Genomic DNA, 14809 nt, shown 5'->3' on the forward strand with positions numbered 1-14809 from the left:
ATTTAAAATGGAAGAAGTAGGAATTGGAAGAAACATAAATAATTAGAATGATGTAGAAGTTGAAGTTCTGCTGCAGAATCCTTTGAACCAAACACTTGGCAGCTCCCCAGATCACATTAATTGCCTTTTTGTGTATACATTTGCACTGGCCGACTCATCATCTTGGCTTAAAATGTAGTCATTGTAACAAGATTGGTAATATTTAAATATTCTTTCCTTTCATGCCTGTCTTATGGAACTAATGGTTTCTGAACACAAACTATTATTTTATCTTTGAAATATTTTTCTAAATATGATTAGTTTTTGTAAAATAGGCCAGATAACACCATAGCTGTGTTTAAAATAATGTCATAGTGGAACTGAAGTTAGAGACATTTTAAATCTCCCACTGCCATAGATAAAATTCATTTTTGGCCCAGCAGTCTAGAATGCCTCACCTTTCATAACCGGGGACGCCTGAGACACTGGGACCCCCGCACCAGACCAAGGGAGCTAAACTCTCTCTGACCTCATTTCCTTTTGTCACCAACCCCCCATTTTGTGTCAAATGCCTGTGTCCATACATCGTTTTAAAGATTAAAGCCTTACAAATACATAGATTCCTCAGTAGATTTATAGAATTTAAAGACAAAAATAACTTTAGAAATCATTCTGTTCATCTCCCTCAATCTCTGAGTGACCAAAGCTTACATGCTTGCTATGCAACACAGGAAGCAGCCATTTCTCTGAGACACACACACATTTCAACTGTGGCGGCCTGTGGTAGATAGATGTGTGCCCCATGTCCTCATCTAATGTCTATAGTTGTACTATCTCTAATTTATTGAACCCCTTCCCTGACCTATATTTAAAAGCCAGTACAACCGTTGATCACATAAGTAATCTTACTGAAATACATTAATTCTGCAGACTGAATGAATGGTAACCAAAGCTGTCCTTTCATATAAACATGCTTTATATTCTAAATCCAGTTTTCTTTCTATTAGCATAACATTTCCTCTGCTAGTGATTTTAATGTTCTTGCTTCCATGGTTGGGGGTTGGGAGGGTGGTGACAGAAAAGAGTACCATTTTCCTTCTGGTATGAACGTGTACAAAGAGGGAGGAAGGATACATTTAACTGTTTAAATTAAATGTTAAGAAATGTTTCTAAACATACTGAATGCTTTTCCAGTATATCTCTGGTTTTCTCTTGATTCACCACATTAATGGCAGAGAACAAATACATGGATATAAAGTAATATGAGGTTTAGTTTAGTATATATATATTGCTTAACTTTCTCATCTGAGTGTGCTACCACATGCTCTAATCCCCGAACTTAACCAGTCCCTAAGATCTGGAAGGCGGGCTGGGCTTCCTCAGCACTGTGTTCTCTTTCTTTTCCAGGATAAAGTCATCTCCTCTTACCCTGATATTGCCTTATGTTGCAGCTTTGTTTTTAATATTTCTCCAGACCACAGAAATTTGTAGTTTTGCTAAATAGGCTTATTGGCATTGGTCAGTGATGGAGTGATAGGAATAAAACATTGATATGTTGGCCAGGTACGGTGGCTCACGCCTGTAATTCCAGCACTTTGGGAGGCCGAGGCGGGCGGATCACGAGGTCAGGAGATCGAGACCATCCTGGTCAGCACTGTGAAACCCTGTCTCTACTAAAAAAAATACAGAAAATTAGCCAGGTGTGGTGGCGGGCCCTGTGGTCCCAGCTACTCGGGAGACTGAGGCAGGAGAATGGCATGAACCTGGGAGGCGGAGCTTGCAGTGAGCCAAGATCACGCCACTGCACTCCAGCCTGGGCGACAGAGCAAGACTCTGTTGCAAAAAAAAAAAAAAATTGACATGTCGTGACAACTAGTTAATGACCAATTACCATGTGCATTTGCCATATGTTAATAAACTTTGAAAGTAGCTATTCATCCTATTTGGATGATTGAAAATTCTTTTTTATAAGCCAACTATGAAAATAAAAACTGACTCACATTCCCAGAACCTAATAAATTTAGGGCATTTTGTAAAATAAATGAATATATCGTTTTCAGATCTCTGTGTCTTATTTCTCTTTACTTTTCTTAGATGTACTGTATGTCAGTGTTTTGGAGGAAACTCTAGGTTTTGCTGTAGAAAGGAGCAAGAAGTGAGAGTGAGGCGAGCCCAGGACTGTAAGCGCCAGTCATCCTCATGGTTTCTCTCTTCCTCAGCATTCCTCAGCAGCCTGGCGGCAGACGCCAGGACGGGACTGAAAGGGTTTACCCAGAGCTGTGACGGATATATGGCAAAAACAAGTGGGGGTGAACACCAAGAGCAGCATTTTGATGGGGTCTACCTTAGAAAGAGAGAATTCCACAAGCTGTTAAGACCTGGCTGCAGCCTATCCTTCCAGCCTTCTCTCCCACCAACCTCCATTCCCTCCATTCTGCAGCGTAAGAGCTGCTTCTGGTTCCTGGCCAGCCCCTCTGCTCGTGTGTTCTCTCCTTGCCCAGATTCTCATCATTTTTTCCTCACCAACTCATACTTACCCTTCAAGAATCAACTCAGGAGTCTCTTCCTTGAAGAAGTTCTTCTGTGATCCATCCCCACCACGCTGGACTGTGTGTCCCAGCTTTAGATGCTCAGAGAACTCTTCACACATGTATCTCAGCATTCACCGTCTGTGATTGGAACTATTTATGCTTAGTTCTTTTTCTGTTATTACACTATTAGGTCTTTGAGAAAAAGTGATTGATTATCATAACCATGCTTGTAACCCAATGCCATGTATAGTCCTGGCAGATAGTAGGCATGCACTAAATGTGCATTCTAAACTAAAAGTGTGGGATTTTAGCTATCAGAAAGGGAATGTATTAGAAGAATAACGAACTTTATTCTTTTGAATTACCACATCTTTTTTTGAAGTGTTAAGTGGCTCTCCAGAAATAAACTGTACCCAAGAGTACTGCCATGTCTCAGGAGTCACTTTATGTGTATTTGGATGTGTGTATGTTTATAACTGTTTTAAAAGGCCTAGTTTTTTAAAAAAGCATTTCTCCAAGAAAGGCCATGGAGCAGTAAGTTCTGAAGCTCATGCCTCTGACCTTTCCAGATTTTATAACCTAATTTTGTTGGAATTCTTGATCACAGGTTGTATAGAGTAGGGAATGAGTTAGCACCTTAGGTAATATGCTTAGAAAAAAATAAAATAGAGTGAAGACACATGGAAGAAAGAAAGTCTGGTAAATGCGGGAAGATTTGGAGAGGGTTGAAGTGAGTGTATAATTCATGAATCTTGGAAATTCATCTTTTATCCAAATAAAATTTTGTACATAATATCCAAAATTCCTTGGACTCTCAGGCTGAAACTAATTAAAATGTTGAAGAGCTTTATGTGGTATTTGGGCATGGTGGGACTGTTTTGGTCAGGTTTTGTTTTATATTCTGCATGGAATGGTTATACATCTATATAGCATCTGTACTTTCCAAAAGATTTGCCTGTTCATCAACAGCAAGTACTCAGCAGCTTTTTTCTAAATTAAGTCAACAGTAATTTTCAATTTGGAGACAGGAGTCAAACCCTAAAACTGGTAGCCAAAGAAAACAGTGCTTGGTTTTACAGTATCTAGAGGGGACTGTTAGGGTAGGATGCCTTGTTTTAAAAGCCATCTATTTCATGTCTACTATTTACGTAGTGAAAAACGAAATTAGTCTGACCCATAACTCTTCGATGTCATCTCTTCTTTAGCGGTATTGGAAGGAACTGGCCCTGGGCCTCTGGAGGCAGCAGTATTCTGGCAGAATTTGGAACCCTGCATTTGGAGTTTATGCACTTGAGCCACTTATCAGGAAACCCCATCTTTGCTGAAAAGGTGAGATTCTTCAATGTGCCTTGGCCTGCAAAGCAACACTTATGAGAAACAGTATCCTCTCTGAGAAGGTTTAGGAATTTTTGAGGTGGAAATAACAACCAAATTTGTTATAGCTCTTTCTGAAGTTTTGCAACATGCAGCATTTCAATTACCCAAACTGTAAACCTACAGCCTTTCCAGTGCGCCACTCTAGCTCAGGATGTGAGGACACGGCTTCCACCTCTGGTGCCCTCTACCTTAAGTTAGTTGCTTAACTCGTCTGAAGTTTGTGTCCTTATCTAAAAATATTTGGTACTAAATGCACTGCATGAGCCAACTATGTGAAATACAGACTGAAAGTGTTATACAAATGTGATGTTGCACCTGAATTGGTCCCTCATTTTCCGAAAGCAAACCCATCGATATTTGGATAAATTCATGTTCCCCCCATCACTCTACCTTTATTTTCAACCTGCTTTTTGGCTTCCCTTTACAGTAAAATTCCTTGAAAGAGTCGTCTCTGTTGTCTGCTTTTCAAGTCTCTTGAACCTGCTTCAGTAGGACTTTTCCCCCAGCCACACCTGTCGCAGTGACCAGTGAGCACCACAGTGCTAAAGCCACTTACCCATTCTCCCCTTCATCTTCCTTGCGCTCTCAGCATTCGACACAGTCAGTCAGTTCTTCATTCCTGAGATACACTTTGCGCATGGCATGTAATATGATCCCAGTTTGTCTCCCTTTTTGCTGGATGCTCCTTCTGTCTTCCTTTTTGTGTCCTCAACACCCCAACCTCTAAATATTGGAAAGCCCTAGCACTCAATCCTGTGCCTCTTCTTTTTTATATTCACTCCCTACATTGTTACATCCAGTCTCTGGGCTTGGCATACCATCTCTATACTCTGGACTCCAAGTTTATTATTTCAGTCCCAACCCGTTCCTGAACTCCAGACTCTATATCTGTTTATTAAACATCTCCACTAAGAGGTCCGATAGACAAGTCCCACTTAAAATGCCTCAGGCTCAACGCCTAGACCTGCTTCTCCTCCAGTCTTTGCTATCTTGGTAAATGGCATCTCACTGTACCCAGTGGTCAGCCCAAAGATCTTGAGATCCTCCTGGTTCTTCTTTTTGGTAAACCCCAGGCCCAGATCCACTAAGAAATCCTTTGGGTGTCTCGCTGCCTCTACTGCTGTCCTGATCTGGGATCCATCATGTCACCTGGACTATACAGTAGCCACCTGACCACCACTTCTTGTCTTGCCCCCTCAGCCTTCCCATGACACTCAAGAGTGAAATAGGCCCTTACTGTGACCTGTGGGGCCTGGGTGGCCTGGGCCCTGGCTCTCCTCTCCTCTCCTCTGCCTGCTGACATTCTCCCCTTTGCCTCCTCACCTCTGGCCTCAGTGACCTTGCAAACCTGCTGTTTCCTCGGGGCCTTTGTACTTGCTCCCCTCTCTGTTCCAAGTGCGCTTCCTCCACATTTCCACGTGGCCTGCTCCCTCACTTCTTCAATATTCAGCTCAAACACCTCTGCCTTGCCGGGCCACTCTGACTAACATGGGATAGCCTCTCCACATCACCCTGTCCCATTACTCTCAATCAGCTCCGACTACCGTAACAAAAATGCAGCCAGAAACAACAGAAATTTCTTTCTTACAGTTCTGGAGGCTGGGAAATCCAAGATCAAACTACCAATGAGGTAGGTTTCATTCTGAGCCTCTTCCCTGGACTTTTAGACAATGAGCACTGTCCCAGTGTTTGTTCACATGACGTCATCTTTGTGCTCTGAGGGAGAGAAGGAATCACAGAGAGAGAGCTCTTGTGTCTCTTATGAGGGCACTTGAACCTGCTTCAGTAGGACTTTTCCCCCAGCCACACCTGTCGCAGTGACCAGTGAGCACCACAGTGCTAAAGTCACTTACCCATTCCCGTATAATGCTCTACCATCATAACCTAATTGCCATCTCCAAATAAATCTCCAAATACAATCACATTGGGAAGTAGGGTTTCAGCATATGAATTTAGGGGTATGCAGTTCAATCCGTAGTACCCTCTTATTTTTTTCCACAGTATTTACCATCTCCTGATATACTATACAGTTAGATGTTACTTAACAGTGTTTCAGTCAACAATGGACCACATATATGACAGTGTAAGTTTATAATGGAGTTGAAAACATTCCTACGGCCTCGTGACATCATGGTCGTCATAATGTCATAGTGCAATGCATTACTTACGTGTTTGTGGTGGTGATGACATAAACGTACTCTACTGCCAGTCATATAAAAGTATAGCACATATAATTATGTACAGTACATAATATTTGATAAAGTAAATGACTGTATTACTGATTTATGTACTATCATTTGTATTATTATTTTAGAATGTACCAGTTTTTGCCAGTCATATAAAAGTATAGCACATATAATTATGTACAGTACATAATATTTGATAAAGTAAATGACTGCATTACTGATTTATGTACTATCATTTATATTGTTATTTTAGAATGTACCAGTTTTTTTTTAAGTTACCTGTAGAAGCAAAGGTATTCCTCTTGAAGGCATTGTTATCACAGGAGTTGACAGCTCCATGCATGCTACTGCCCCTGAAAGACCTTCCAGTGGGATAAGATGTAGAGGTGGAAGGCAGTGATATTGATGGTCCTGCTCTGTGTAGTCCAAAGTTCGTGTGTATACATGTCTTAGTTTTTAACAAAAAGTTTAAAAAGTTAAACAACTTTGAAAAGAAATTTTAAATAGAAAAAGGCTTATAGATAAGAATATAAAAAAAGAAAATATTTTGGTACAACTATACAGAGTGTGTTTTAAGCTAACAGTTATTACAAAAGAGTCAAAATTTTTTTAAAATTTAAAAGCTTATAAAGTAAAATTACAGTAATCTAAGGTTAATTTATTATTGAAGAAAGAAAAATACTTTTACAAATGTATTGATAATGGCTAAGTATACCGTGTTTATAAAGTTTACAGTAGTACACAGTAACGTCCCAGGCCTTCACATTCACTCATTACTCACTTACTAACTCATCCACTACAACTTCTAGTCCTGCGAGTTTCATTCATGAAAAGTGTTCTTTACAAAGTGCCCTGTATTTATATATAGGGTTATAAAATGTATAACCCTATAGAAAGGTATCGTTTTTCATCTTTTATAGTGTACTTTTCTATGTTTAGATACACAAATATTCAGTAGAGTAACATACACTACACAGGTTTGTAGCCTACAAACCGTAGGCTATGCCAACTACATTTCTGACAGTGTACTCTATGATGTTTGTACAACAGTGAAAATGCCTGTGTTTCCCAGCATGTATCCCTGTCATTAAGTGACACATGACTATACTTACGTATTTATTTATCTATTTATTTATTTATTGTCTGTCCCATCCCACTAGGATGCACAATTCTAAGAGTACGGTGACTTTGTTTATCCACTGGCCCCTTGTTCCTAGGATGACATCTGGCTAATGGTAGATAACTAATCAGTGTGACTATATTCACTTACTGCTATTATGTTTGTAATAATAAGCTAACAGCAATTATCTTTGTTCTAACTCTGCATCATTTAAGTCAACTTATTTTTTCTAAAATGGAAAAATATGTTCAAGAAGAAGAAGAATGGCATGAAAATTGTTTTTCAGATTTTCACAGTAACATTTTATTTTCTGTTATAGGTAATGAATATTCGAACAGTACTGAACAAACTGGAAAAACCACAAGGCCTTTATCCTAACTATCTGAATCCCAGTAGTGGACAGTGGGGTCAACGTAAGTCAGAAGATTCGCATTATTATAGCTCTTTATGGTACTGTACTCGTCGAGAGAGAGGAAGCACAAAAGTAGCACAGATTTTGTTGAGAAATGTTTAGAAAAGGAGAAAAGGGCATGGCTCCTTTGATAAACAGGCTTCTGTCATCAAGATTGTGTTACCAGGAAACTGGATTGTGTATTTTTCATATGTAACTCCAAGTGTGATGACATATAAGCACATTTAAAGCTATTAATAAGAAAGGGAAGATCTGGCCAGAGTAGTGTGGGGATGATAACCTGTAACAAGCTGGTCATGTGGATAGAAAGGAAATTCAATCCTTTGTATTAATGACTATGAGGGTTTTATAGAGAGTAGGTAGACCATTCTGCTTCCCAACATTCTCTATTTCTTCGTGACTATACAATAAGAGGGAGCCTGAATTTTTAAGAGTTGGGAAATTGGAAGAGCAAACAGCCTGTTTTTCTCTACTTAATTTTAAGCTGCCAGATAAAGGTTTCTTGCCAGTAGAATTACCTTTAGGATGGGAGAAAGTATTGCACAAGGACTTTTGATCCTAGAAGCCTGCACTTAAGACTCTTCAGATGATTTTGAGAAGGGGCATAAAGATTCAGAGTAGTTGAAAGAAATGTTCTCAAGCTGATTTGGAAAAACAGTAGTAGATTAAATAGCAACTGAAAACAAGTGAAGAATATTGAGATGCCCAGCTGTGGCAAGAGTACATTGCCTTAAGATTTTACTCTAATTTGGGTTTTTTCTTTATATTTTTATGTCATGTTCTTAGATACCTCACTGTTACTTTAGAAGTACTTTTCTTAAAGAATAATAGGAAAGAATATGCTAAAATCCATATGCTAAAATGTGTCTATAGCTCTGGAAGCCTAGCCGTTGAAACCTTAGGGCTATAATCAAGGTTACCACTTACCTAAGTGTGGTCAACAGATCACTGGAAGTCCTTGAGACCTCTGAAGAGGCCCACAAGGTCAAAACTATTTTTATTATAATAATATAATATATTAAGACATGTAATACATGTCTTAGTCATATTTACTAAGCCAGTACACCATGTCTTGCACTTAGTGGGTGTTTACGTACTTAAATTTTGTGAATACATATGTACTCTATATCTCATCTCTCTCTCTGCCTCTGCTGTTTAATAGTGGTACTTTAAAAGACTTTCTTCCTTTTCTAAAATGTTGATATTTATACCTACACTGTTAGGTGAAACTGCTGAAGCCTCACTGAGAACAAAGGCAAACAAACATCAAATAGTACTAATACTCGTATTCTTTCTTTTTTTTTTTTTCTTTTTTGTGGGACAGGGTCTCACTGTGTCACTCAGGCTGGAGTACAGTGGCATGATCTCAGCTCATTGCAACCTCTGCCTCCTGGGCTCATGCTGGGTTCAAGCGATCTTCCCACCTCGGCCCCTCTGAGTAGCTGGGACTACAGGTGCACACTGCCATGCTCAGCCAATTTTCATTTTTTTTTTTTTTTTTTTTTGGTAGAGACAAGGTCTCATTATATTTCCCAGACTGGCCTCAAAGTTTTAGGCTTGAGCGATCCCTTTCCCTTGGTCTCCCAAAGCTGGGATTACAGGCATGAGCCACCACACCAGCCCCCATTGTATTCTTAGTAGCATTTAAAAAAAGGATATCAGTTTCACTTATGAATGTGCTTAATGAAACAGTAAAAAAAAAAAAAAAATTAGTGATTCTAGTAAATATCAACCCTTGAGTACACACCTTTGTCATGTTCTATAAGATGAAATGGAAAGCACTCATAAATCACTCCTGCTGAATTATGAAAAATGGTAGTTGCGTCAAGGAAAAGCTCTTGGGTGTTTGAGTTGCAAGCTGAACTAGCCACTTACTGTTTCCTGGATTCAACATTTTTACTTGAAAGAACAACTTAAAAAATGGTTATTTAGGCTAGGTAATTGGGAGCTATATTCTTGAAAATGAGCTTGTCACTTCAAGGAAAAGTCACAGTATTTATGCCAATGATTATAATCCAAGTTTCTAAATAAAAAATAGAATTTTGGGGCCGGGCGCAGTGGCTCAAGCCTGTAATCCCAGCACTTTGGGAGGCCGAGACGGGTGGATCACGAGATCAGGAGATCGAGACCATCCTGGCTAACACGGTGAAACCCCGTCTCTACTAAAAAATACAAAAAACTAGCCGGGCGAGGTGGCGGGCGCCTGTAGTCCCAGCTACTCGGGAGCCTGAGGCAGGAGAATGGCGTGAACCCGGGAGGCGGAGCTTGCAGTGAGCTGAGATCTGGCCACTGCACTCCAGCCTGGGCGACAGAGCCAGACTCCGTCTCAAAAAAAAAAAAAAAAAAAAAAAAAAAAAAAATAGAATTTTGGAAAACTTGTACATGCTACCATGAACTTGACACAAATACTTTTCCTATTAGATTGATGATGATATTAACAAATGTGGTTTTCTGACATTGTATAATGGAACATGTCAATATTTGAAAGATCTGCATAATTCAGTGAGCCAGTATTTTCCAAATGACCAAAGCATGACATTATAAGATCATACATGGAAAACAATCTATGTAAAGTACAAGATAGACCAATGGATTTTAATGTAACAATACAAAAATTCATTGATGTAATTTCTAATTTTACAACGCAATTAACCTTTAAAAAAGAAACCACCTGTTGACTATTATAGTATCAAAGAAAAATATCCACAATTGTGTGAAAAGTCTGTTAAAATATCCTTTCTTTTTCTGACTGTATTACTGTGTGAGGCTGACTTTTCTTGATGTATTATAGCCCAAATAACATATAGCAAAGGATTGAAAGTATGGCAGGCATGAGTATCCAACTGTCTCCTATCAAGCAAACAAGAAAGAGATATGCAAAAATGTGAAACTGTGTCAGTCTTCTCGCTAATTTTTTGTTTTGTTTTGTAAAATATAACTTTTTTGAAAAATTGTATATGTTAATGGGCATGTAATTATTATTTTAAATGAAATAAGAAAAGTATTTTTAAATTATTTTAATTTTCCAATGTAGTAAATTGGAAAATTTTAATTTTCCAATGTAGTAAATTACTTACATAAATTATTTGGGGTGCCCATTTCTTTTGAAGATTACAAAAGGGTGCTGAGACTCAACAGTTTGAGGGCCACTAGAGGACTGGGGATAAAACAACTTGTGTATATTTCCGTTGTTGTTATTGTTGTTGTTGTTGTTATTGTTGTTGTTTGAGATGGAGTCTCGCTCTGTCACCCAGGCTGGAGTGCAGTGGCATGATGTGAGCTCATTGCAACCTCCCTGTCTCATGCTCAAGCAATTCTCCTGCCTCAGCCTCCCGAGTAGCTGGGACTACAGGCGCATACCACCACACCCAGCAAATTTTTGTTTTTTTAGTAGAGATGAGGGTTTCACCATGTTAGCCAGGCTGGTCTTGAACTCCTGACCTCAGGTGATCCGCCCTCCCCGGCCTCCCAAAGTGCTGGGATTATAGGCATGAGACACCACACTGGGCCTGCTTCTGCTTTTAATGGTTGTTCTGCTTGTTCTCTTTTAGCAGTTGCCCCTGCTCCTCAGTTGTGGCTGAAAGGCAGTATCCGGTCCTGGTCACTGATAATATGAACTGATCTTGTTACTATTGAGGCCAGATGGCAGGGTTTCATGTCTGTACACAGAGCATTTATCATCCTTTGATTCTGTAACAGCCATCCATCTATCTGTATCTAATCTAGCTAGCTATGTGTAGTGTCACTAGCATCAGTGGGGGATTGTTTCAGAGAGAGAAATTCAGATGAAGTCAACAAAAATTTTAAAAGGGAGATATTGAGTATTTTAATTCTTCTTTGTCTGGATTCTTTTGCTACTTGCTTTTTCTCTTTTTTAGATATTAGAAATCCTTTTATGGGACCTATTCTTATGAAGAAAAGAATAAATTACTCCTGCAGAGAAAAGCGTAATATCTGACTGACTACAGTACACCTCACCTTTAGAGCGGTTGGACATAAAAATACCATATTATGTTCTTTCTAGAAGTAGGTTGATCCTTTCCTACTGATAAAATCAGGCCTACTCTCCCCCACATCCGCTAAGATGTTTACACAGGACTGTGTTAACAAACAGCCATCCAGGCCTGAAGGAAGCTTAGTGAGTGATATGCTAAATTAATGAGAAGACCTGTTTCTCCTTTACGTTTCTTTGTCTGAAATTTTTATAGGCAGGAAATTTTAAAAATAGAAAACTAGCAAATACCAAAATTAATTAAAACAAATGTTTTCTTATGTAACACTTTTTTCTTATTTTAAAAAAATCCCCAAATGCCCAAACTTGCTTCTTCCATCTATTAGAAAATCATAACCCAAGGGGAGGAAAACATCAAGCTCCTTCTGGCCGTTGGTTTTCAGCTCTCATTGCTTTAACTCCAAAGGACATGTCTGGATCCTGGCCATCATTTCCTATCACTTCATGGAGTCAGTGTTGTTTTGACAATGCCAGCCCGGGATTTGCTTTTCCACGCATCACTTGCATTTGTCTCCTACAATGATGTTGATAACAACAGGGTTTATTATTGATGAGTTCATACTTAATCTATTTAGTTTGTAAATGTCAGAGGTTTCTGTGTTAATTTAGGAAACTGTAAATGTCACTTCAAGAATCAGACTTAGAATTTTTAAAATATATTTTTACACTAAAATTTAAACTATAATTCTACACTTTCTGCAACAAGAAAATCACGTACTTAACTACTTTAAAACATGGCTCTTTAGCTTGGATAGTTACAGCCCTTTATTAAGGTTGACATAGAAGAATTTTGCTTTGTTCATCAATTATTTGTTGAGTACCTACCATGGGCAAGACACTTTCCAGGGGCTTGGGTGGACTGGGAAACATAATAGGTCTGGTCTCTGCCCTCTTGGTTCATGATCTCGTGGAGGAGACAGAAGAAAATGTTACCACATTATGAAATTGCAAGTGATAAATGTGTGCGATCAAAAAGGGTGTGACAAGGGAACCTAGTGGGATTGTCAGAGAACACTCCTTTGACGAAGTGCCATTTGATCCCAGGTATGAAGTAAGAGTAAGAACTACTAAAGAAGGGGAAGGGGGTCCTAGGGTCCATTTCATGCAGAGAGAACAAGGCCTATAGAAGCCCTGCCTGAGATGAGATGGAGCCTGATGATTTTGAGGAACCAAAAGAAGGGCTGTATAGCAAGTGAGCAGAAAGCAAGTGGAGCCAGACTGAATGGCATAGAGAAGATTGAGATTTTGCATGGCACCAAACACACAGGATTGGGCTTCGAGTAAAGGGTAATCACATTCACGTATTAAGAGGGCTACTCTGACATTAATGTGGGGAACAGATTGAAGGAGCACTGTCATTAGAACTCTGGGCCGGGTGTGGTGGCTCATGTCTGTAATCCCAGCACTTTTGGAAGGCTGAGGCGAGCGGATCATGAGGTCAGGAGTTTGAAACCAGCCTGGTCAACATGGTGAAACCCCGTCTCTACTAAAAATACAAAAATTAGCCAGGCGTGGTGGTGGGTGCCTGTAATCCCAACTACTCGGGAGGCTGAGGCAGGACAATCACTTGATCCTGGGAAGCAGAGGTTGCTGTGAGCTGAGATCACGCCATTGCACTCCAGCCTGGTGACAGAGCAAGACTCTGTCTCAAAAAAAAAGAAAAAAAAATGAGGATACCTATCCTACAGTTGTGAGATTGTTGATAATACATGTAGTGGGTCCGGCATGATAAATGGCAGTGAAGGTGGACTGTAGGAACGGAGTATTAGGAGGAAAAACTTCTTCTGCCCCATATTCTTTCTGACTGCCCCTGTCCCATAGGTATTTGACCCTTCAGATTCATAGCACTAGAAAATTTATCAGACAATAATAGGCTGAGCACAGTGGTTCATGCTTATAATCCCTCTTCCTTGAGAGGCCCAGGTGGAAGGATCGCTTGAGGCCAGGAGTTGTAGATCAGCTGAGGCAACATAGCGAGATGCCGTCTCTACCAAAAATTTAAAAATGAGCCTGGCATGGTGATGCATGCCTGCTGTCCCAGCCACTTGGGAGGCTGAGGCAGGAGGATCGCTTGAGCTCAGGAGTTTGAGGTTATAGTGAGCTATCATCGTGCCTCTGCACTCCAGCCTGGGTGACAGAGTGAGATTAGAAATAATAATAATGGCAATGAACCTGAGGAGCTTCTTGTTTAATTTATTACAAACCACTTGTTAAAAAAGATTTGTTAATATTCATAGCATGGCCAGAATTTTATATTATTCAGAACTAAAGCAAATAAAAATGTATTTAAATATATACTGTGAACATTTTAGTTGGGTATTTTTCACTAGAGAACCAGATTTTTAGAATTAGGGGTGATTACATATCTTTTATCTTCCATGTTTACAAAACTACTCTGGTAATTATTTAGAGTATGTTACATTAGTTAATAGCCCATCTGCTCATTTCAGAATATCTTTCTGAAAATAAAAGATTTGTTGGAATTTAAATGTAACAGTGACTTGCAGTTGACATAAGGTTGCATCCTAGTTGCTAATGTGATTTTGCTCCTTTATCTGAATTAAAAGCTGAATCACTCTAAAATTCATTTCCCTCTCTTTCTAGATCATGTATCAGTTGGAGGTCTTGGAGACAGCTTCTATGAATATTTGCTGAAGGCCTGGTTAATGTCTGACAAGACAGATCTGGAAGCTAAGAAGATGTATTTTGATGCTGTTCAGGTAACCTAATATTTAAATCTTCTTTGCCACTCAGCCCTAATTTATAACTTTTATATTAATCAAGTTTTAATGAATAAGTGATGTACTACATGAATGAGTTACAAAATACTTCCAGTTAGGTAGAGTTCGATATCTGCTAATATGATAATAATTGTAATCATATTTGATGTTTATTTCTAATTGGGCAGCTAAAGTTTTTGCATGGTTTAAACCTCAGTTAAGAGTCACATATCTGAAAAAGTCGTATTCTTTCATAAATACGAATTGTCTCCTTAGGACCACAATTTATATTATGTGGGGGGAAATCCTGAATTTGTATTCTGACAATTGCCTAAGTTAAAATTGCCCAAGAAGACAGAGAGTCCCAATGGCTACCTCCATGTGAAGTAAACTTGTCCCCAGAGATATGTGGACAGTACTCTAAGGAAATCCACACATAAAAATCTGAATAAACTCATATTTAAGGGAAGAT

At 39.2% G+C, this 14809-nt stretch overlaps 1 protein-coding gene across 2 annotated transcripts in view; it reads left to right on the plus strand.

Annotated features, from left to right (window-relative positions):
• MAN1A1 (mannosidase alpha class 1A member 1) overlaps nucleotides 1-14809 on the plus strand; it is a 177336-nt gene that overhangs the window by 145026 nt on the left and 17501 nt on the right. For both annotated transcript variants that reach the window (XM_050788747.1, XM_050788748.1), the window contains exons 7-9: nucleotides 3716-3839; nucleotides 7513-7606; nucleotides 14222-14337. In XM_050788747.1, coding sequence (XP_050644704.1) covers nucleotides 3716-3839; nucleotides 7513-7606; nucleotides 14222-14337 — 334 coding nt within the window. The remainder of the gene's footprint in view (nucleotides 1-3715; nucleotides 3840-7512; nucleotides 7607-14221; nucleotides 14338-14809) is intronic.

Source organism: Macaca thibetana, chromosome 4, assembly GCF_024542745.1.
Source record: "Macaca thibetana thibetana isolate TM-01 chromosome 4, ASM2454274v1, whole genome shotgun sequence".
Lineage (NCBI taxonomy): Eukaryota > Metazoa > Chordata > Mammalia > Primates > Cercopithecidae > Macaca > Macaca thibetana.